This window comes from Typopeltis vanoorti, chromosome 18 (assembly GCF_054136105.1).
Source record: "Typopeltis vanoorti isolate ZY-2024b chromosome 18, IOZ_Tvanoo_1.0, whole genome shotgun sequence".
Classification (NCBI taxonomy): Eukaryota; Metazoa; Arthropoda; class Arachnida; order Uropygi; family Thelyphonidae; genus Typopeltis; species Typopeltis vanoorti.
Genome location: NC_143566.1, coordinates 78,192,289 through 78,217,508, shown reverse-complemented (window position 1 = coordinate 78,217,508; position 25,220 = coordinate 78,192,289). Strand labels below are relative to the sequence as shown.

The following is a 25,220-nucleotide window of genomic DNA, read 5'->3' as shown; positions in this document are numbered from 1 at the left end:
TACCGCGGCAAAAGACTAATCATCCTAACTCTCTCACTCTTTTCTTTTGCTACTGCAAACAATTCATTCAGGTCCTCTATCATTTCCATTTTATCTCCTTTCAAATCATTCGTACCTGCCACAACAATCATTTCTTTCACCCTTTCCTTTTGCTCTCTAATAGACTCAGTTACGTTCTTGATGGTCGCACCAAGTTGGTACGATTTTGTCAAATCCTCTACTAACACACCTTGTACTAACAAATCTCCATATAGCACTCTCTCCTTCTCTTATTTTTTCCTATCATACTTTTTATTATTGGCTGGTACACTCAGTAGACTTTTGTTCATACGCTTTAGCCCACTCTGCTCTTTGTATCGCTCCGCTCAACAACACGATCTCACTCATAGCATCTATCTCATCTTTTTTATTTTCTGTTAAACCATTAATTTGCTCTGTATTAATACCATCAATCACACTTTCTACATTCACGCCCTCACAGTTCTCTGGTACAACCTCGCCATTTCTTGTCATATCACTATTTTCTTCATTCTGAAGTTTGACAAAAATATCACATTCACGACCTGAAATACACTTTAATTCCTCATTTTTATAAAGTACATTCAGATGAGCTTGATAAAACCTGCCAAATTTTAACCACTTTTTGCATTTGCCCTTGCTGATATTATATGTTAAAATCATTATAAGTGCAAAACACATACACAATTTTTAAAAAAATGCCTTTCACATCGCGTCACATCCAAATCTGCTGAAATACATAAATCCATTTCTGGTAATAATATAGCATTTGCAACCATGCTTCTAAGTCTCTCATAAAATAAGCACTTAGCTATAGATACAACATGAAATCACAAAACATATAACTAAGAATAAAAATTACCTAAAATATCTTTTAGGTCCCAAGAAATGACAAAATTTCTCCAACAAATTAGTTATTAATTAGCAGTAATCAATCCTGAGTAAATGTTTACAAACATACATGTTCATGATGGTATTTAAACCCACAACATATTGGTTGGAGAGCAGGTATGATATACTATCTACTCAGCCAACTAGGCTGATACTCCTATTTCATAAAAATCATACTATAACAGTTCCCTTACCCATATTTATCATGCAACTACTAAAACCATTATTAAACTATTCAAAATTTATGATAAAAAATACTGATCAATTCCTCTAGCATATCAATCATTCATTCTTTTTTAGATGCTTCTTTACTGCTAATGTCAATGTTCACCAAACCCTAGATGTTCACTCACTCACTCACTCTCTCTCTCTCTCTCTCTCTCTCTCACACACACAGCTTATAAATGACCAGAATATACTGGAACAAACAAAACAAATTTTCTTCCCATGGGCCAGAACATTAGCTGTATACTTGCTAAACTTTTTCTTGCCCACATGGAAACACAATTCTTATCTCCATCACCCACTAGCATCTCTGACTACAGTAGTCAGAGATGCTAGTGGGTGATGGAGATAAGAATGTTCTGTGTATCAGAAGTGCAAATGCCACACAACAATTAGTTCATTCTTTCAGTTTCAGATTAAAATTCTCCAATGATAAAGAACAAAATAAATCTATAACCTTATATTTGATCATCATTACATATGATCATCATATCACTTGCCAATGTCACAAACCTACAAACATTGGGAATTATTTGCATTTCACCTCCCATCACCATTTCTGTATCAAAAAAACTATCTTATTAAAACAATTCATTAATGCCTACAAATAGTCATCTTCTGGTGCAGCTTTAAACTAATAAATGACTCATCTGAAAGAGATCTTCAACTCCTGACAGCATCCCAAACAACTCAGAGTATGCTATTCACTCAGTCTCCAATCATGGCCCTTCTTCACAAAGCCACATATCAAAAGCGAATATAGCGTAAAAATTCTCACATATGCAAAACATTTATAAAGGCATAAAATGAATCTTAATATACTCAATTATAGAATTGTCTTTCGATAGCAACAAAATACAAAATTTCCTAAAACACAAAACCACAATAGCTCAGGCCAACATACTACTATACCATAATGTTGTTTAAATGCCAATCAGGATGCAATACCTGTTATATTGATTCTACCATTCATTCTATCAAGTCTTGCAAAATTGAAAATCATACAGATTGTGATATTCCCATACCAGATTATTTACTTTCCACCTCAAAGAAAAATCACAAACAACAATACCAACACCAAGATATCCTTGCATGTAATACAACCTAAGCATATCCTGAAACTGAGAAGGTCACCATTATTGATATCCAAGAAAAGGAAACCAAATTATGTGTCTAACAACAAAAACCACCTAATGTACCATAAACACAAAAAAAAGCTATTTTATTTTGCCCACATTTCCAGAATATTCAAATTATCCTGTAAATGCTGTATATCAGTAGCATCTCTGACTGCCCTGCTTATCTTTGCATCATCAGCAAACAACTGAAGATCTCCTGTCAGCCTTTTCATGCCTTAGCAAAGTCCAACAATATCATAGTGTATCCATTCCCTTTATCCAACTCAGCCATAACATCACAAAATATGAGCAAATTGCTCAGATATTATTATTATGTGACACCTCCAGGGAGTCCAAAGACTCATTGAGGGAGAGTGTGCAAACAGCATCGAACGATTGATCCCTTCCAACTACTAACCGTGCTCAAACTTGCTTAACATTTTTCATGAGCCATTAGTAGCAGAGGCTCTACCAATCAACCAAACTTTGACCCCACTTTAGTAAATACATGCTGTTTCTTGCAAAGTAAATCTTGTTTGTCCACCCATTCTTGTATGCGAGTTCTCACCAAATTCTCTAAAATCTTTACAATTATTCTAGAAACCTTGATAGGTCGACAGACACATCAGTCTTTGCACTACCATTGTGCAATGAGATTATCATACATTCTTTCCATTCCTGTGGGATCTTTCCTGAGCTAAGACTCAAATTATACAAATATATCAAAGGCTTCATCAGTTTGGCTGAACATTCCTTTAGCACACATGCTGATATCCCATCTATTCCAACTGCCAGATTTTGATCCAGGTTATGCAATGCTCCAGAACCTGCATCTCATGCACCTGTAACTTTATAAATAACTTTATAAATAACTTTATCCAAGTGAACTACCTTGTACCGGGCCTTATATATTTCATAACTTCACTCACTTTTATTCTCGCAATATTCCTTATATAATGAAACTGAATATCCATTACACTTGCATTCTATTTGTTCTTTGAACTCTACAGACAAATTCAAATACTGCATCATTTAAGCATCTTTTCAAAGCTTCCCATACATTGCTGATATCCTTCCCATTCAATAACCATTAGCATGGAACCAAAGATTGTATTCTCCCGAGTTTGTTATAATTTCCAGATTGTATAACCTGTCCTGATTTGAATGTCCATATAGCTGACTACTTCCCAGGCTGGAAGTTTTTTTCCCACTTGGTTAGATTATAATAAATTTAGTTTAATCCTTTATCCAAGTGTAGGCAAACAAAGTTTGTGCCTAAAGTATCTTCAGGACTGGGGCAACTCGTGGTAAAGGTGGACCAAGCTTTTGAGCAGACTATTGAGGTCTCGTCAGTGGGAGCCAGATCCACTGACGAGACCTCAACAAAGGGCGAAACCGGTCTGGGTATGGCCCTTCCCTTAATGCATAGCATTATATATATCCACAAGGCGATGTGCTTTGCATTATGGGAGTTACTAAGATAAGGAGTGATGAGAGCTTGGTCCACCTTTACCACGAGTTGCCTCAGTCCTAAAGATACTTCAGGAGCAAACTTTGTTTGCTTACCCTTGGATAAAGGATTAAACTAAATTTATTATACTTCCCAAGTCAATACTTCATGATCACTGTCACTAACTGGTGGCAAAACAGTCACATCCATAACTGAGACACTTTCTGTTTTATCATACGATGTTATGATAAAATCTAACATACTTTGTCTTCAAGTTGTTTCTTTCACATGCTGCTTGAGAAAGTTGCCAGGCAACAACTCAATAAATTCTTCTTCATTCATATCATGAGTTTTGTCTGCTATCCAATCAATATTTGGATAACTGAAGTCACCCATAATAATTACTCATTGATGAATGTTAAATGAGTAATTATTATGGGTGACTTCAATGATTTGGTGGTACATTTCTTTGTCCTCAGGAACTGCACCTCCAGGTCTGTAGCAACATCCTACCATATATTTCATCCTGAAAAAATCCAATGTAAAGAGGATTCCTCTTCTCATGAGAAGAATCAAACAAAGATCTTTTTCAAATCAAAGGGCACACTGCCACAGTTTTCTTCTCATGTCCTTCTAAGCAATGGTGATACTATTATTATTATTATTACTATTTTACGGCATCTCCATGGAGTCCAAAGACTCATAGCAGGATACCCAAATCAACCATCATACACACAAATCCTATCATACCTCTCCTTGTGTCCATTCATCATCAGGGAACTCACAACCAATTGTCACAATCCATTCCATTCACTCACCACTCTCCAAACAAAAACTCTGGTCTGCACACATCCCTACTAACAACACTCTTACACAACTTCCACGGATGGCCCCTAATTCTCTCAGTACTTGTTATATATTGAAAAAAATTGTGCATCAATTTTATAAATTCCCTTTAATATCTTTAAAGTTTCTATTAATTCACCTCTTTTCCCCCATCAACTAAACTTTGTAATCAACAAATCTTCAATCTATCCTCATAGGGAGCATTCCACCGACCTGTCACCAGCTTCGTCACTCATCTTCTCTACCACTTCCTGATCCCTAAGAAACCCAGGAGAGACTAAATCTGTGCACAGTAGTCAAGATGTAGTCGAATCATAGCCTTATAAAGAGAAAGAAATAATAACTTCCTTATTCTTACTTCTTAGCATGATTTTCAACATCCGAGTAATTCTTCGAGCCATTTTTACCAACTTTTGTAATATGTCCTTTGAACTTCAATTCTCTGTCCACAGTTATCCCCAAGTCCCTAGCCTCATCAATTATCTGCAATCCAGTACCATACACTGTATGCAACATTTCAATCCAAAGTACATTATCTTACACTTTGCAACATTAAAATGACAATCATTAGACTTTGCTCACAATGCAAATTTATTTAAATCATCCTGCAGGATATCTACATCACCTTCATCTACTATTGCTCTCCCTAATTTTGCATCATCAGCGAACAACTAAATATCCCTTCTTAAATCTTTCCCTATATCATTGATATACAAATTAAAAACTGGGGGGCTTAAGTACAGAACTCTGAGGTACTCCATAAGTCACTCTCATTCTCCTAGATTTCACTACACCATATACTACTCTCTGGTATTTGTCTGTCAGCCCCCTCCCCTCCCATTCATGTTACTAGCTTCATCTATCCTATCCTTTTCATCTGACCCATAGGATAGGTTGAGTCCACCCTAATGAGGGGCTTATGATTAATTAAATCAGCTAGCTGCCTTGTCACTTCTCTGCTGCATCCCCTGAGGACAGTTCATGACTGTAATCCGTGTATGTTCAAGGGGCCAATTTGCATGTTCTGGGAGACAAAAAAACCAGAGTTTCGAGCAAAATTTCGTACAAAACTTTCATAGTTTCTATATTCAGATTTGAAATAATGCTGGATTTAATATCCACTTGATTTATATTAATTTCACACATCTCCAAACTGAAGCCTTTTGGCTCTTTATTTTAGTGAATACTTTATGCACCGACTGAGAGTTCGCTTATGAAAAATACACATCTCCAACACTTTGAGTTCCTTGGTGCTGAACGAGAGTTTCTGTTCTCTTAAGGTTTCTGTCTGGTCTCTGAGAAGAACCAACCAGTTCGAAACAGCTGTCAGGCCAGTGAAGCATATCAAAATGGACCAATAGAAGGTGAATATATGGACGCTTGGGCAAGTTCTCTGGTAAAAATTCGTATGAAAGTTTTATAATTTCTACATTCAGCTTTGAAATAATGCTGGATTTAATATCCACTTAATTTATATTAATATGTTTTTATTATAAATAAGAAATAAATAAAATAATCCCGCAATTATCCAACCAGAGTCTATGAGAGGAACAATTTGCCAGTAGGATAATTGAAGGGCTAGTTAAATGAAGATACAATTACACGGTGCTATACCAGAAATCAGTTGACACATTAACCCATTCAAGGGTTGGAAAACTGAAAGCTCACTGTAACAATTATATTGCAAAATATAATTTTCTAATTGCAAAATCATTGATTGGGTCATCAAAAACTAGGTGCTCCACTTGGCATGATACCCTGAGCAGAAACTTAGCGTGCATAATTGATAATTCAACACTAACTTTGCAATATTTTATAGTACTACTATCCACCCACCCACACACATTATCAGCCATTGTCAATCCACTGCCAGATGAAGACCTTTCCAAGATGACTCCAAAGTTGTCTGTCAATGGCTGAAAATCACGATATCATCTGATTTTCCTACCTGTCTTTTTCCTGTCCCATGTCATCATTAAAATCAGATGATATCACCAATCCAACATGATTTTGGTTAGCATTGAGGTTGTTTTTTTCCTCTTGTGGAATACAATCAAGTACTTCTTTTATCCATTGTTGATCTTGTCTTTGGGTAATATGCTCAGCACATTGCCACTATGTATGTTTCACTCCTATGATATCAGAGACTTTGGTTTGATTTCTCATCCATTCTTGTGATATTGCTTTCCATACTAAATTGTGTTATTCTTAATTTTTGCATTTTCTTTGCACTTAGTGTCCATGTTTCACATCCATATATCAAATATAGGAAGAATATAATGATTAAAAACTTTTCTTCACAGGCATAATGGTAACTGGCTTTTGAATAATGACTGTAATTTATCAAATGCTTTCACCCAAGCATTGTGCAACTTTTAATTTTTTCCATTTTGATCCATTGATATCTGGTGTCCTAAGTATATGTAATGATTTACTTGTTCAGTTACATTATTATTGATTATTATTATGTCAGGCAGTAACTTGGGTCTTCTTTAGGTTTATCTTCAAGGCAGCAGTCTGTAATTCGTGCAGTTGAAGTAAAGAAAACTATGTCATTTGCAAAGCATAAATGGCTTAAATATCTTTCATTTATCCATGTGTTAAGGCTAAAACACATCTGATTTAAGAAGTGGTGGGAGAAACTCACATTAAAAGTTTAATGAAGTGAAACAGCACTAGGAAAGGATAAAAATAGTATTTAATTCTTCCAATTAAATACTATTTAAATAAAATTTATTTAAATAAATACCAATTAAATAAAAGAGAAACTCTTGTAGTTTCTCTATTCGGCTTTGAAATAATGTTGGAATTAATGTCCACTTAATTTGAATAATTTTGCATCGCCGAAGTGAAGCCTTTTGGCTCTTTATTTCAGTAATTCTTCCAATATTTCATCTCAGTTAAAGAGACATTGTCACACACACACACACACACACACACAAAGGCAAGACAAAACTAAGTGAAACATGTCGAGAACAAGAGACTAGAGTTCTAACTTTATGCATCTTGGTAAAAAACACTTGTTTTGCTAACCTTTCCTCTTCTATTCTGTAGTGACCATATCACCTGCATCCTAGGCCACCAATAGGTGTCATTAGAGGGGTACCCCACCTAGTCAGGAATCTAGTCTCTCATCCACGTTTTTCACTTAACTTTTTGCTGTGTGTGATTTGCATTTTCCGCCAATAGAAAACCTACCAGAAGATAATTTATTTCCTACATGCTCCATTGCATACAATGTATACATTACATGTGGCTTCCAAGTACTGATTAACATTTACATTTATATTTTGTATCAATATTCATATTTACATTTATATTCTTACATCTATATGTATGTATTTGAACCTTTACATACATTTTTATATTTTTATACATACATATATTTACACTATATAATTCACACAATATCAATAATTTATGTTATGTTACAATGACTGGAAGTTGATCTTACTGGCAAAGTTAATTAATTCTGAGCAATACTTTTGAATAAGTCTCTGTTTTGACAAAATATGAAACAAAAAAAAACTTAATTTTTAAAATAGAATATGCAGAACTATGCAAAATAATAAGGAAAATGATGAGAAATGAAATAAGATCTGATTACACTAAAAAAATAAAAGAAACAATTGAAAACAATAAAAATATGAAAATACTAAGAAAGCATTTATCAGTTGGCAAAAGTCAAATAACTGCAATTAAAGATAAGAATGGGACTAAATAAGGAACCAAGAAGAAATCCTAAGTAGGCTAGAAAAATTTTATAAAGAACTCTATAGTGATCCTTCAATAAATAAAGCAAATATAAATAACCCTTCTCCATTGCATATAGAATTCAACCCCCCATTCACTTCAGATGAAATAAAACAAGCATTAAAACAAATGAAATATAGAAAATGTCCTGGTGAAGACCTAATTCACATAGAATTAATTAAATTGGGAGGAAACAATATAATTCACCATGTAACAAATATTACTAAATCTATGCCTAGAAGAGGAGAAGATACCAGAAAACTGCTACTCTGATACTGTTATTTAAAAAAGGGGAGAAAGAAGAAGTAAAGAACTATAGACCAATTAGTATTCTCTCTAATCTGTACAAACTTCTCACAAAAGTAATAATAAACAGGTTAACCCCTCTTCTCGACTCAAATCAATCAGTAGAACAAGCAGGATTCCATAAAGGCTTTAACACAATTGATCATATCCATGTAGTAAAATAAATAATAGAAAAAGCAGAAGAAAATCAATTGCCTCTCTGTTTAGCCTTCACTGATTATGAAAAAGCATTTGATTCCATCAAAACTAATGCAATAATCAAAGCACTCCAGAATCAGTAAGTTACTGGAGATATATGGACCTTCTCCAGGAAACATACCACACTGCAAGAGCAACAATCCAACTTCACACAAGAATATTTAATAATATAAACTGGACAAACCTTGTCCAGTTTATATTTTGTTTTTTGGTGTTACAAAATGATTAAACATGATTTTAACTTAACACACCTAAGATATGCTGATGATAGAATTTTTGCAAACACTCCAGAAGACCTATATCATGAAAGCAGAAAAGTCGGTCTAAAAATCAATAAACAGAGGAAAAAAATTAAAATCATGTTTAATCATTTTGTAACACCAAAAAACACCATAATAATAGAAAACAATTTCTTGGAAAGAGTCTCTTCATATACATACTTAGGTTATCTCATTGATCTAAACTGCAGACTCCAAAAAATAAACAGGAGAGTTCAACTTGCCTGGAGTGCATTCATAAAATTGAAAAGCACTCTGTTTAAAAAGGAAGACATTTAACCAGTGTATACTTCCAGTCATCACATAGGGTTGTGAAACTTGGTCGCTAACAAAAGCACTGGCAAATAAACTAACAACAACTCAAAAAAAAAAAAAAGGAGAGGTGATGCTAGGTATTCACATTAAAAGATAAGAAGTGAAACACCTGGATAAGAAGCCAGACTCACATCACTGACATCATTCTTCACCATAAGCGACTAAAATGGAAATGGGCTGGACATCTATCCAGAAGAGAAGACGAGTGATGGACCACCATACTAATGAACTGGATTGCAAAAGAAGGGAAACGAGGCCGAGGACATCCTAAAAGAAGGTGGGTATTGAATTGTCAAATTTTGTTGGGGAAAATTGGTCAACCGCTACCAAGAACAGAGAAAGGTGGAAAGAATTGGAGGAGGCCTTGGTCCAGCAGTGGACAGAAAATGGCTGAAAAGAAGAAGAGAATACTTTTGAATAAGTCTCTGTTTTGACAGTGGCAAACTGTCTCCAGAAGTGATGATGTGTTGTATTAGAGACATTCGGATGGAGTCCGGTAGCTGACAGCTGTAAAGTATGTGATCGACAGTCTGCTGAAGGTTCGGACAACAAATACAGGATATGGTATCTATGTAGGTAGTGTTTTTATAGCAATTTCAAGTACTTCTGGTAACTTGTTTCTAGCTGTTTGTATATAGCAGCTTCTTTAGCCAGCTGATCCACTCTTTCATTTCCTGCTACCTCAGTAAGCACCTTCACCCAGCAGAACTTGATTTCCCATCCCTCTAGAGTGAGATTCCAAACCAGATTTCTTGTCTGTTCTATTAATGCTATATGGTTGTTCTGGTTTTTATTTATTTATTTATTTTTTTTTTTTATGCCATCTATGCTGCTTCTACTGTCACTGTAAATTGTCACTCTCTTTTGATGAGAGGTGTTGAGTTCTAAATCCCAGAGATATGTAAGTGGATGAACTATAGAAAGTTGTTCTGCTTGGTTGTTGGAACAGTGGTGGATGCAGTCTAGAGCAGTGTTCTTGTATAATGTACTGTCTGTAATGTGCAATGAAAGAACAATTGATCTTCCATTTGGTTTTGCTTCCATCAGCATATACATGGAAATTGTCACTTTCAGAGCTTTCCTTCTCCTTAACATATGTTTTCTTTGATGGGTGAGGCCACCTACTGTAGTGAAGTGGATGTTTGTAACAATTTGGATCAATGTTGGAATTTCCATTACATCTTCTGGAAGTGATTTCATATATAAGAGAGAATTCTTACATTTTCAGGTAGATCGGTGTTAGACCAGCAATAACGCAAGCCTCCTTGAAAGATATTGTCCTGTATCCTTTAATTATTCATATGGCTATAAGGCATTGAACTCTGTTTAGCTTTACTTGGTTTTTCTTTGATTTTAGTGCATGTTTCCAAGCATTAGATATCAATGGCAGTATAGCTCTGGTATATATTGTTTTCAACTCATTGGCCAAATTCCCACTTTATCCTTGCTGACTTAGCTAGAAGGTTTATTATTTGTAAGCTTTTTTCCAGCAACATATGAGATATGTTTATCAAAGGTAAATTTTTCATCTATTGTTACTCCTAGGTATTTTAGCTCACTGGCTACCTCGAGAACTTCCCCATTTAGTAAGAATGTTACAGGCTGTTTTAATTTTTTACATGAGATGTGGAGCACTTTAGACTTGATGCTATTGAAAGTAACTTTCTTCTCACATGGCCACTCTGCAATTTTAAAGAGTTCTTTGTTGGCCATTACTTCTAACTGTAAGCCATTGCATTCCCAAATCATTATCATCAGCGAAAGCTATGACTTTTGTTTCAGTAGTGGAAGTAAGTTTTAACAGTGAGTTGTACTCAGTGGTGAGCTATAAGTGGCTCACACGAGCTCTTCGTTAAATTTTTCTCAAATTTGCAAGTCCCTTGTTCTTCTTGTTTAATAATCTTGTAGAACTAGAAAATACCACCACAGAATGTATACATGCTACTATAATTGCTACTTCAAATTCATATGGATTTTCTGATAACTATATAAAAAAATCATTTCATTGCATTTTGTTCTGATGGAGCTAATGCAATGTTAGGAAACAAATCAGGTGTTGCAATCAAACTTCTACAAAAGTTTCCCAACATTGTGATTAGGCATTGCGTTCATCATTTAAAATTAGCATTAGATGATTCGATAAAAAAACATTAAAGAAATAAATCATTTTGAAATATTTATGAAAAAATAATATGCTTTTTATCATCAATCACTAAAAAATTAACGAGAATTAAATACGATTGCAAAAGACCTTGGTATCGAAATTTTAAAGATCAGTCGTGTGTTTGGACCATGATGGACAGCTTGCAGTTTACGAATGGCTCTTGCTTTGAGGAGAAATTACCCAGCTTTATGCAAGCATTTTGCATCGAACGATAAGGACTTTTTAAACTGACTTCTCAATTTGGAATTTTTAAAAGATTTAGCATTAATGATTGATATCCTGCAGGATTTATCATATCTGTCAGAAGCTCTACAAAGTCACAATATAAGTATTATAAGGGCTAAGGTAGGCCTTTTTTTTTTGTTTTGTTTTTTTGTTTGCTCGATGATACGAGCCCTTTGTTAAAATTTCCATAGCTCACCACTGGTTGTACTGGACGTTCTGGAAACCTGGTCCACAGCAGGAACCATGCAGACAGCCTCGTTTGACTTCTTTCGTTACAGCTGTGGTTTTTAATGCCATGGTTGCTCATCTGTCTAAAATACTTTTTTTATAAGGTAGAGAGTAGGTTTTTTGGACATTTGAAATCTCTTAATTGATTAATCATGGTTGGCCACCATGCTGCATCGAAGGCTCCTTGTACATCAAGTGAGATCAGTAGTATGTCCTTTTTTTTTTTTTTTACCTGTAGTCTGTCTATGCTTGATTGAGGTCTAAATGCATATAGATTGCTGATTAACAGGTCTCTTGAGTAGACAGAGTGTTCTGCTAAACCAAATAATGCATTATGCATTATTTGGTTTAGCAGAAGTTTTTTAGAAGTTTTTCTAGTACCTTACCAGCAACATTTATGAGACTGATTGGCCTGAATTTGTTAATTTCATTGGATGTTTCTTTATGGGCATAATTTTAGAGTGTTTTCATAATAAAGGAATTCTTTATTATGGAAACACTCTAAACCACCAAGGTACTGATTTTCATCAGTACCTTGGTTGGAAATCCATCAATATTTAGCTTCTTGCTTGTTCTGAATGTGTGGTTGAGGATTTTTTTCAGACCTGATGAAAGCACAGAACCGAGGATGTCTACATCGGCTTGTGTTGATGCCCAGATGGCTAGGTTCTTGTCTAAGCTGAGCTGTTGTTCACTGATTCCATTAAAGTGATGCGCTAAGATTAGGCATGCAAATTCTCTTTTTTAATGCTTTTACAAATATGTCTACATTGGTTTTGTTGGTGAAGTACTTGATGTTAATGCAATGGTTTGCCTTGTGTATTCCATTTAAATTTTTGTTACTGATAATGAAACTTAATATGCAATGATTAGAACAGCTTTCCTCTACCCTACATCTCCATTCAGAAACCCAAGGTAAAATAGTGTCATTTGTTACTATTGTCAGATCAATGAAGCTGCTTCCTCTGGTATTTTCAAATCATGGGTATTGATGCTAAACTCTTCCAGATTTTTACCTCTATTGTTTGTGCTCTCATTAAACCCCTAAAAACCAAATGGGCATTACTATCCATTCCAAGAATTAGGCCATGCTTTTGATGGTAAAATTCCTGACATTGCCCATTTTTTCTAACACGTATTTTATATCAGTGTGATAGTCTACATACAGACGCACAGCAAAAGTTTTAATTACTCTGCACGTAATTTCAATAAGTCCTAAGTCCTCATTGCTGCACTGAGAAATTAATATTGCCTCAACTTCAGGGTTGACCATGAGTATTGCACCTCTCTTTCTTTCTTTCTGATTCTTTGGAAAATATTTTATAATTAGTTGGAAATCCACATGCTTTGTTGTTTAAGATTCTTAATAGTAATGCTAGTACTATATTTTTTCTGTTTATGAGTTCTGTTAGATTACTTTATAGACATTGAAGTTTGATCTGAAGGCATGGCAGGGAAGTAGTGCTGTTTCTGTTAACTTTATTATTGTTTTTCCATAATCTATGTTTTGAATTTTGAGCTGTCTATAGTAGTTGTATGTCAGACAGTCTTTGCTTAGTGCCATGTGTTTGAAGTCATTTTTGGTTTTGACATGCTTGTTATGATTTTGGCAATTTATACAGTTCATCTTGGACTAATTTCACGGGCACTCACTGAACTTATGTTTCTTAGAGCAGAATGGATAGGTGGTTTTCTCCCTGTAGTTTCATGTATGATGGTGAAACTTATTGCAGTTAAAGCACATCAGAATGCTCTTACGTAGTCTGCACAATGGCAAATTCTCCACAGCATTTTAACACTGGTTTACGGCAGTTTGGTCTTCACTGTTGGATCAACTTCAATAATTAAGTTTCTCTTGCTCATATTTTTTATTTGTCATGATGGATTTCTGTCATCTTTGTATTGGCACTGAAGAGTTCTTTGTTCTGTATGTGTATTGAATCAGTTACATTGTTTGTATTAAATTTGCTGGGAATGCCATATATAATTAGCTTTGGAAGATGTTTCTTACTTGGATTTGCTACTAACGCATCTTTGCATTAATTGGAGATTTCATTATGTAGCAAGTCTATGTAGGTCTTTTCTTTGGATCCAATTAAGACTCCTCCATTATTAATGCTTTTCATTTTTGTGATTCTGATTTTGATTTTTCTTGGGTCTATTTTTTTCTTTTATGATATTTTTGGTTTCTTCACTGTTTAGTTGAGCTATCAGTTTCACTATTAATTTATAGCAAGGATTGTTTTCAGATTCTTCTTTGTTTTTAATGACTTATGAGTATAGCTGAGTAGGCTGAGCTAAGTTAGCCTGTTCCTGCTTGTTTGTAGTAGACTGTAGTTCTTTTGATACTTTTGTTTCATTTTTCATTTTATAGAGTGCCTTTAAGAGCCTGTGTAGCTCAGTGGATGTGGCATTTGCACACCACGGCACTTGACTGCACGAAGGAAGACTTTGTTTCGAATCTAGTCGTCGACTAGAGAAAATTTTTCTAAGCCTTTTTTCGACTAGTTTCCAAGTTAGTCGATCTCTCGCATGGGCAAGCAGGTTTTTTTCTCCTGGAAACTCTGATTTTTCTTCCCCGTAAACTCAAGAAAATCGACTGTAGAACCCACATTATTTCAGACATTAAATATATTGTGGTAGCGTTAGGGACCACGAGATGGCGGCAATTGTTGAGCCGTCTCTCTCTCTCTCTTCACTGTGTGCCGCTTAATTAGTGATAGTCTTGGGCCACCTATCTCTGATTGGCTGCCAGTGGAGATTGAACTGTCCAATCAGTCTCCAAAAGTTAGATAGGGCTAAATGGCCTTGCCTACTCCCTATATACGGGAATAAAAAGGCATTAGCTGATTTTTTTTTAGAATGCCTTTATTAGTTTGCTCAATGTAGTTGGTATGTCCTTTTTTAAATCATTTCTTAACTTATTGTTTACTTTGGCAACATTATTCAGCAAATCAAGGGATTTTTCAAATCCCTCGATCTCTATCGACCTGTGTTGTCGCCATCTCAGTGTTAATCAAAGTTGTACTATTATAACTTTCTTAATGAACTGCTAAGTCTAATATAACTTTCTTAATGAACTGCTAAGTCTTCTAAGGTAAAAAGTTTAAGAAAATGTGCTTGTTTCTAGAAGTGACACTTCCATTGAATCAGACTTCAGAGAGTTGTACCTTGTGACCTTTGTACCTCCTTATGGTAGCAGTGGGGGGGGGATTCTAGCCCTTGCTATAGCAAGGGCTAGAATGTCCTGTTATGAGAGGGATGTCTTTAAGGTTAGCTGAACAATGGATACAGTCTGACCAGCAGTATTTGGTCCAAAAGGATAGAATAAAAACTCACTCATATGCTTTGAATTTAAATACTATGAAGTAAATTACTCACTTAGAAAGAGCACTGTACAAGCTGTCAGTCAGTACTGGTTACATTCAGTTTTCGTGTTCGATACCGCACAAAAATCAAGGTAAAAAGAGGAGAAATCTCAGGCATGTCTGTTCACATCTGAGCCTACTCCTGTCTGTTGTGTGTGTGCATGCGCGTATGCATATTGTACTCCCTGACGATGTTTCTGTAATTGAGATGAAATAATGGATGAATTAATTACTATTTTTAAGTACTTTCCTAATGCTGTTTTTTCACTCCATTAAACTTTTAACATGAGAATTTTTCATTTATATTTAGCCCTTTCTTCCCAATCAAGAAGTTTAAATACTTTTAGGCATGCTCAGAACAGTTTTGGAGATACTGTGTCGCCTTGTCTTATACCTCTCTGTATCCCCACAATAGGGATTATTCCAATGAAATTAATTGTTGCTGTAGCATTAATGTATGCTGATTTGATGTCCTGACAAATGACTCATCCACTTGCTGGTTTCATAATTCTTAAGTATTGCACACTTTTCTATGGAATCAAAGGCTTTCTCATAATCAATAGCCACAGTTGGTATTCATTACAGTGTTGGATAATCTGTACAACCTGAATATGGTCCATTGTGCTAAAGCCACTTCGAAAACTTGCCTATTCTTTTGGCTGAGCTAGGTCTAGAGATGCACAAAGTCTATGAGACAAAACTTTTGTAAATACTTTGTAAGCCACTGTTAAAGTCTTCTACTTCACTTGTTTGTGTATCAGAATGAGGGTAGCCTTTTCCATGGTCTTCAGTACATAATTTTTCTTCAGGCATAGGGTAAAGAGATTTGCCAAGATTTTGTAGATCATTTTCAAACCTGCTTTTAGAAGTTTAGCTATGACTCCAACCTCACCTGCAGCTTTTCCATTTTGCAAGCTTTGGATGCTCCACATAACTTCTTCTGGTAGAATCTGTGACACTTAAGTTATTTCATAGTTGTCTTTTTTAGAGTCCAATGAACCAGCGTCTTAATAATGCCAGATTTTTAACAATTATGATGGTGTGAAAGAGCATGAATGTAAAGGCCAGTATGTGTTTTCTTTCAGAAAACTGAGAAGTGAAGGCTACGCCTGGTTGAAAAAGTAAAAGGAGATCTAAAAAGGCAATCTAATTGTTCCATGAAGTAGTTAGCTAGTATGGGAGAAAGAGGATTGCCCATTGATGTACCCTCAATTTGTTGATAAAGTTTATTTTGAAGACAGAAGTAGAAATGGCCATTAAAGAACTAAAATGTGGAAAGGCAGAAGGAATAGATGAAATTCCTGCAGAATTCCTGAAACAACTTCAGAAGAAGGGAACTGAAGAAATAACCAAAATAATAAATTTAATTTATAACAAAGGAGAACTACCAAAAGATTTTATGACCTTAATATTTATACCTATACCAAAGATAAGTAATGCAGTGAACTGCAAGGATTTTAGAACAATAAGCCTCATTTCCCATACATCAAAAATACTTATGAGAATCTTAACACGAAGAATTGCATCTAAAGTGGAAGAATTTCTTGGAGAAGATCAGTTTGGTTTCAGAAAGGGTAAGGGAACAAGAGATGTGATTGGACTGTTAAGAATAGCAAGTGAAAGAAGTCTAGAAGTGAATAAAGAAGTTAACATCTGTTATATAGATTTTGAGAAAGCTTTTGACTATGTAAAATGGGATAAGATGGTGGAAGTAATGGAAAAGATTGGTATAGATTGGAAAGACAGAAGGCTAATTATCTCACCATATATGGGACAAACTGCCATGGTGAGAAACATATATGGTACAACAGAACCAGGTATCATTGGACAAGGAGTAAGACAAGGCTGTTTTCTGTCACCAATTTTGTTCAACATGTATTCCGAAGCAATACTAAAAGAAGCACTGGAGAATTTGGAAGAAGGATTAAAGATTGGAGGTAGACAGATATTTTCAATAAGATATGCAGATGACAAGGCATTACTATCAAACACTGAAACAGGACTATAACATCTGTAGAACAGATTACTGGAATCCTGTATCAATTATGGAATGAAAATTAAATATCAGAAAAACAAAGGAGATGAAATTAGCAAGGAAAGAGGCAAATATGGATATCAGAATAAATGGGGAAAAATTGAATCAAGTAAAGACATTTAAATATCTAGGAAGTGTTATTAGCAGTGATGGAAGATGTAAAAGTGACATAAAAGCAAGAATAGTGATGGGAAGAGATGCCTTTAATAGAAAATGGAATTTATTCAGAAGTAAAATGGATAGAAACCTAAAGAAAAGACTAATAAAATGTTATGTGTGGAGTGTTGCCCTCTATGCACCTGAAACTTGGACATTGAAAAAAGAAGAAATTAAGATTTTGGAAAGCTTTGAGATGTGGATTTGGAGAAGGATGGAAAAAATCAAACGAACAGATAAAATAACTAATGAAGAAGTCTTAAAAAAGAGTAGAAGAAGAAAGAAGCCTGTTAAGGAGGATAAAAAGAAGCAAGGGAAACTGGATCGGACATATTCTAAGAGGGAATGTATTCATCAGAGATGCCATCGAAGGAAAAATAGAGGGAAAAAGACCCAGAGGAAGAGTAAGGAAAACAATGCTAGATGACATGCTCAATGGAGACAGGTACACAACCTTGAAAGAGAAGGCTCAGAACAGAAGAGAGTGGAAGGAAAGTTTCTGCTACTAAAAGAAGAACCTGCTTAACTGCAGAATACTAAAGAAAGAAAGAAGAAGTAGTAACCAGAGTGAACGATAAAGTCAAACAGATGGACAATATCTGCCAGGAAGCCATGCTTGAGGAAGTATTCAAGTATTTTGTCTAAAGTGAATTGTGAATAAAGACACAATATCTGAACTGAAAAGGAGTTAATTTCAGATATTGGGCAAAGACAAAGCTGTAATATCTTTTCTTTGAAATGATAACTATTCTTGATAAATGAAGAGGAACTTTCTGGTGAATTATCAAAGCAAGTTAGAAAGGTGTTTAGCAATTTGGTAGCAAGGATAGGCAATGTAGTCCATAATGGAATATTTGCTTTGTGGACTTTTGGAAGTCCATACAACCAAGGAAAGATGCTCATGGTAGCACTTAAGTTTCTTGTTGGTTTCCTCATCCCAGCAAGACACATTATCAATTAGTGTGTTTAATTTCCTAACCTGGGTAGTCGTAGGATCATTAGCAAGAAGACTACATGTAGCGTTAAGGTTAATTTTGTGTAGTATTCATTTTGACCCTGAACACTAATGCCTTTTTCTTATCTGCTTTAGTAATAATGAAATTGTTCTTCCATAGAGAGAGAGAAAGGGGAGGGGGGAAAGACCAACGACAAGACCAGTGAAGCTGGAACAGGCAAATACCTAATTCTTAAAGAGAAGAAGATAATGTGCACCTTTGTCCTGAACCTAATTTAACATTAAACATCTTTCTGACCTCCTTCAATCCTAAACGATGACTTACAATTCAAATACAGACTATGTATTGCTGAATATTATGTATTGTTTATGCCATATAATTGTGTTTTGAACAGCTTCTCTCTTGGTGTCTTTCATAGGCATTTTGCAGATCTACAAAACTAAATACAGATCCTTGTTATATTTCCATGATTTTTCAAATATTTGTTTTAAAGTGAAAATCTGATCCTGATAACCTCTATTTGGCTCAAACTTGTTAATCCCCAACTTTCCTTTCTACAACACTGTTTTCATTTCTCTACGAAATGATTTTACATGAAAAGATTGAAACTCTTAAAATATCCACGCTATATATTAATTTACTATTTAATTACGTATTTAATTGAGACAAAAGTATAGTTTCTTCTATCATTATTCGTTCCTCTTTTCATAATTATTAATAAGACAAAATGAATTTTGTTCATAATTTCTACATTACATTAAAAAAAAAATACACTGGTAGCAGAGATATATAATAATATTGTCTAAAGCTAACTTACTCTGGTGTAGTATTTTGAAACCAAGTCCAAAGCTCTGCTCCAGGAGCAGCATCTCGATAAGGATAGCCCCATTTATCATATCTCCACAAACCCTGGGTTAAACTTAGATGAAGTTCATCAACCCAGTACTTGGAAATGATTTCTCCAAGAGATCGAGGAAACAGCCTGAAATGCTGAACTATGGAAGTGACAAAAATTATAAGCATTACATATGTAAATTCTTGACTGTTATTTATGATAAGGATGCTATTTAACCATTATTTTAAAACTATTAGAAAATATTCAAAAGTTATCTTGCATGAAAGTTAAATGGGTTAAAAATAATATATCTTTTTTGTTCATAGAAAAAATAAATAAAAATAAAAAGATATTTCATGGCAGCCTGGCTGGCTGAGTGGTTAGTGTATCTGCTCTCCAGCCAAAAGGCTGTGGGTTCGAATCCTGCCATGGGTATGGATGTTTGTGATTGTCTGTGGAAATACCAGTGGTGGTCGGCGGTAGATGGCATTGGTGTAGTTGCAGTCAATTAGTGGATTGAGTTGTTGGAGATAGAGTTGTAGAGCAGGTGCCCTCCCTCGATGAGTCTATGGATTCCCTGGAGGTATCAAATAATAATAATATATAATAATATTTCTTATAGAAAACCTAAACTATGTGACCATCCTTACCCCTCCCCTCAAAAAACACTGCAGCACACAAAAAGATGATATTGATCATCTTTTCAATGTGTATGTGTGCTGTCATCCATTACTACTAAACTGACATTCTTTTTCATTTTTCCTAAAATGTGGTCCTCCAAATTGTACAGTTTTTGAACAATTAGCCATTTCAAAGGATCCCATAGTACCAATTACATCTACAGCAAATTTTATTTATCCATGGTTGAAAAAATAATTTATTTTCCATTGTCAAAAAAATAAAAAAAAATGAACTGATTCCTCATAAAATATTAATGCCAAATCACGTTTAATATTTTACTAGTAAAATTTTCAGCTAAGTTTTATAGCCATCGTCAATACAGTTATAGGAAAACCCTAAAAAGAACAACAATTTAAATGAAAGCACATGATATTATGTGTACTATAGGATGTAGAAAAAATAGCTATTGCCTAAAATTTTCTCAATTTTGGTAAGTTACATTAACTAATACTCACTATTCATGTGTTCTTTAATTGTAATTAAATTTTGGTTATATTTAAAAATAATTAACTAAATTAATTTATTGTAATTTATTTTGAATATCTATTAATAAAGATGAAGCTATTCTCTTGCAGCCTCTTGTGCACATAATATCACATGCTTTCAATTAAATGTCTGTTCTTTTTAGAGTTTTCTATAACTGTATTAACAATGGCTATGAAACTTAGCCGAAAATTTTACAAATAAAAATATTAAACGTAAGTGATTCTGATATTAATATTTTCTGATGAATTCTTCTGCTTACATCTCAATTTTTAGACAAAAATGAACTGATGTTACTGTCATATATAATACCTAGCCAAAGAATCACATGGAAGTCATAAGGAAAAAATTTCTGAAGGTTACAATGCATAGAAGCTATTTACTGTTAAGCAAGATGAAGTGATTTCAGTCCTGTGCTCGTAATGTACATTTTGAATCACTAACAAGAAAATTTAATCTCTCCTTTTCTCTACGCATGTTTCATCTGCTCTATCTTGTCACAGTACTTCAAGTTAGCTTGTCTTCAAGATGTTCATCAAGAATGTGTTGAGCCACTGAGTTTACCTATCAACTGATTATAGGACATTACTCTGATTTTATATCTTTACCAATAAAGAATTGAATTATAAAAAAAAAATATTGAACATTGCTGGTAATAACATAAATACTAATTATAGTGGCAGTTACTTGATGATAGCAATATACAGAATTGACATGCAGTAAATTTTGATTATTTTATTAAACTAATTAAACTGATACAGATTTAAGTGATTGATTGATATCGTAATATTCTGTTATAGGTACATTAATGTCCTTTTCTTGAAGCTAGGAAACAACTAACTTGATTAAGTACTTTTTCAACTTATGTCTGAAGGTATTTAAAAACACCAAGAACAACAAAGAAATAGAAATTTATTACATAACTGATATTTTCTAGAACTAAAACAATCATGAATCATCTTCAGGGCACAAACAACATGTCAATGTATACAATGATAGTTAGTATGAAAATGATTTAAATTGTAATAGACAAAAGAATTCAAGACCTAACTTGACATCCTATACTGCTGGTTAAAAATAAGTTTATTTTTAAGCTTTCAGTACTGAGACCACATTTTAAGGAAAACAAAGAGTTTAATAAAAATATGCAATTATAACCCTACAAGTTTCGTTAAATCATCAGACTTATATCGTTATTTGTATGTACCAATTGTGAAGTTATGATAACATCTAAAATGTGTAATTAATTGTTTCTAGTCTTTTGTTGTGTATAACTTTTTTTTTTACTTGTATCCCTGATGATGTAAGTCTGGTAACTTACGAAACTTGTATGGTTATAATTGTTGATTTTTATTACACTCTTTATTTACCTTAACATGCAGTCTAAATACCACATGTTAGTTTCCCACAGAACCTTATGTTTTAATCTAAATTTATAGTTAGTTATCAATTTGGAGATGATCTTAAAATAGCTTTGCCAAATTTTAAGTAAATTAATGTAGCCACACTTGCTGAAGTGTTAAGGGAGTGTTTATTGCTATTGTGACTGCTGCTGACTCCAAAAATAGTCTCTCTGACTTGCAATTACTTCTATGCAGCACCATAGTTTTTTTTTTTCCCATCTAATCCCAGGTGAAGTTTGGTCTGCCAGTTCTTCTTTCTTGTGTTTTCCAAGACTGATTACAGGGAGCTAGTCTTCTAGTGAACAGATGAAGTATATGTTAGTTTGAAGAGTGGTTTGAACACAGTGTGGAGATTATATTTATTTAACACCTTAGCGCTACCTTTTCAGATATACCCTAGACATGAGAGAAATGAATAATTTTGGTACTGTGTATTTAGGTAAGGAGAAAAAATGGTATGTAGTATTTTATCTATTTTACAGGGAGGTTGTAGCTACTGGCTAAAAATAGTGTAAGTAATTGAATTCTGTGTAACAGCTGTGCCATTAGAATAAACAGTCCAAACTCTATGAGTCAGTGTTTTAAGGATATCATGTTAATGGGCTGAATGTTGGAGTGACTGTTTATGAAAATATCTTCCAGTAACTAATGTAAATAAGTTATTAGTTTGTAAGTCACTGGAAAATATTTACATAAGTCTTCATAAAACAAATATTTTCAAATGACTCTCAGAGGAGAAATTTTTCACATCTTTCATATACTGAGAGCAAAAATTAAAATGGGATTGAAAGAAAGGAACTTATTACCAAGTGTGTATGTATGTGTGCATGCATTTGCATGTTTGGCTTTCTATAAATAGAAAAGGATAATAAGTGCTTAAATGAAGTAAGAATCTTAATGTAGCTGCTCTACAGGATCCAGTGGAGGAGACATCATCCAGACAAAGAGTGAAACAAGACTAATGGTTTGAGTGTAACTGTATTGGGTACTTTGTTCTCTAAATTTTCCACATAGAAATTAGCCAAAGGAGGTGAGAGGGAGGAACTCATTGTCTAAAACAGAATCATATAATTGTCTGTTCTTTCTTGACACATCAAATCTTTCAAATGGTTATCTTTTCCAGCAAACCAGTTCCATCAATGTAATACTTTTTTTTTTTTTTTTTTTTTGTAATCCTTTCATTCTAAAGTGCATAATCTTATACATTGCTACAATAAACTTGCAACCATTTTCCATGCTGCCAGTCAATTTAACAAGTTCGCACCAGGGACTAAAGAATTATGATTTTAGGACATAATCAATAATTAATCTTTTCACTGCTAATCCCAAGTCATCACTTAGTCACTTCTGCAGACCAGTCACCATGAGTGAAAGGGTGAGCATACCTCATTTGAAGTGGTTTAAAAATGGTGTCCTTGCTGAGCTTGAGTATACTTGAGCACAATAATGCATTTAAAAAATCTCCATCAAAACAACTTTTAAACATGTTTAAATTTCTCAGGCATACAGAGACATGTATTACGAATATAATTCAGTTGAACTCAAGCACTCCTCTGTCTTTGTCTGTTGTCTGGAGGAAAGTATTTGCAGTTCCCAACCAATGTCGCACATCGTCAGTGTCATCCCATGGATAGAGAAAATAGTAAGAATTGTGCATGCTGACCACAAATCATAAAATTTGCATGAAATCATCAGGAGGGAGGGAGGGAGGGAGGGAGGGGAGAGAGAGAGAGAGAGAGTGTGTATTAGACAAATCAGTTAATAATTAAGTTCCATTGTGTAGCAGATTACAATAAGAATAACAGGAACTGTTGGCAGGTTGGACACAATGAGTAGTTTTTGATTAATGTTTTTGTTAGAACTTTCTGTTTTCTTCTCTTCACGAAACAGTTCTAAATGCTTATACATTGTACAAAATAAATATAGGGAAAAACATAATATTTTCAGATTTTCAATCGACTCTCAGAAGAGAAAATTTTCATATCTTCCATACATTCCATATACATATCTTGACTGCTAAACCTCAAATCCCCAATATGATCTGCTTTGAGCTAAAAATTTCCCAACCAAATCAACCTGTCCTTTTCATATGCTCTCTCTCTCTCTCTCTCTCTCTATTGCTCTCCAAACTCCATCAACCACTGTGACCTCTTCAACTCTCTCCATAGATCGACTTTCTTCGGTCGAAATACCCCACAGTGAGGTTATTCTTCTTGGGAACTTCAACATCCAGAACTCATATTAGCTTAACTTCTCCAGTTTCACCAATCAAGCAGGCAGGGATGTCAAGGTGTTTACCATCAGCAATGACCTATCACAGATCATCAATCTCCCTAACAGCGTGTAGCAGATTACAATAAGAATAACAGGAACTGTTGGCAGGTTGGACACAATGAGAAGTTTTTGATTAATGTTTTTGTTAGAACTTTCTGTTTTCTTCTCTTCACGAAACAGCTCTAAATGCTTATACATTGTACAAAATAAATATAGGGAAAAACATAATATTTTCAGATTTTCAATCGACTCTCAGAAGAGAAAATTTTCATATCTTCCATACATTCCATATACATATCTTGACTGCTAAACCTCAAATCCCCAATATGATCTGCTTTGGGCTCAAAATTTCCCTACCAAATCAACCTGTCCTTTTCATATGCTCTCTCTCTCTATTGCTCTCCAAACTCCATCAACCACTGTGACCTCTTTAACTCTCTCTAAAGATCGACTTTCTTCGGTCGAAATACCCCACGGTGAGGTTATTCTTCTTGGGAACTTCAACATCCAGAACTCGTATTAGCTTCACTTCTCCAGTTTCACCAATCAAGCAGGCAAGGATGTCAAGGTGTTTACCATCAGCAATGACCTATCACAGATCATCAATCTCCCTACCAGAATACCTGACAACCCCATCCAATTTGCCAACACACTTGACCTTTTAAGCTCCCCTTCCAGGTATACTGTAGTTCTCAGTTCTCCTCATGGTAACTACGAGGGTTGTTTGAAAAGTTTGGTAAAAAAAATAAGCTAAACACATTTTTTTAGAAAAAATCACCTTTATTTCTCAACATAGTCTCCATCGAGGTCTACACATTTGGTCCAGCAAGTTTCCAATTTTTTCATCACATCTAAAAAGTAGAATTTGTCAAATTGTGCAAAATAGTCAATGACAGCCTTGATGAGATCCTCATTTGAAGAAACTTTTTTTCCCACTGAGACAAATTTTTAAGTCTGGGAACAAGAAGTCACATGGGGACAAATCCGGAGAATATGGTGGATGTGGAACCAATT

General features: G+C 34.5%; 1 protein-coding gene across 1 annotated transcript in view; it reads right to left on the bottom strand.

Annotated features, from left to right (window-relative positions):
- Window positions 1–25,220, bottom strand: part of PIG-T (phosphatidylinositol glycan anchor biosynthesis class T) — a 179,442-nt gene that overhangs the window by 137,056 nt on the left and 17,166 nt on the right. The window contains exon 2 of the mRNA XM_090408085.1: window positions 19,348–19,525. Coding sequence (XP_090264211.1) covers window positions 19,348–19,525 — 178 coding nt within the window. The remainder of the gene's footprint in view (window positions 1–19,347; window positions 19,526–25,220) is intronic.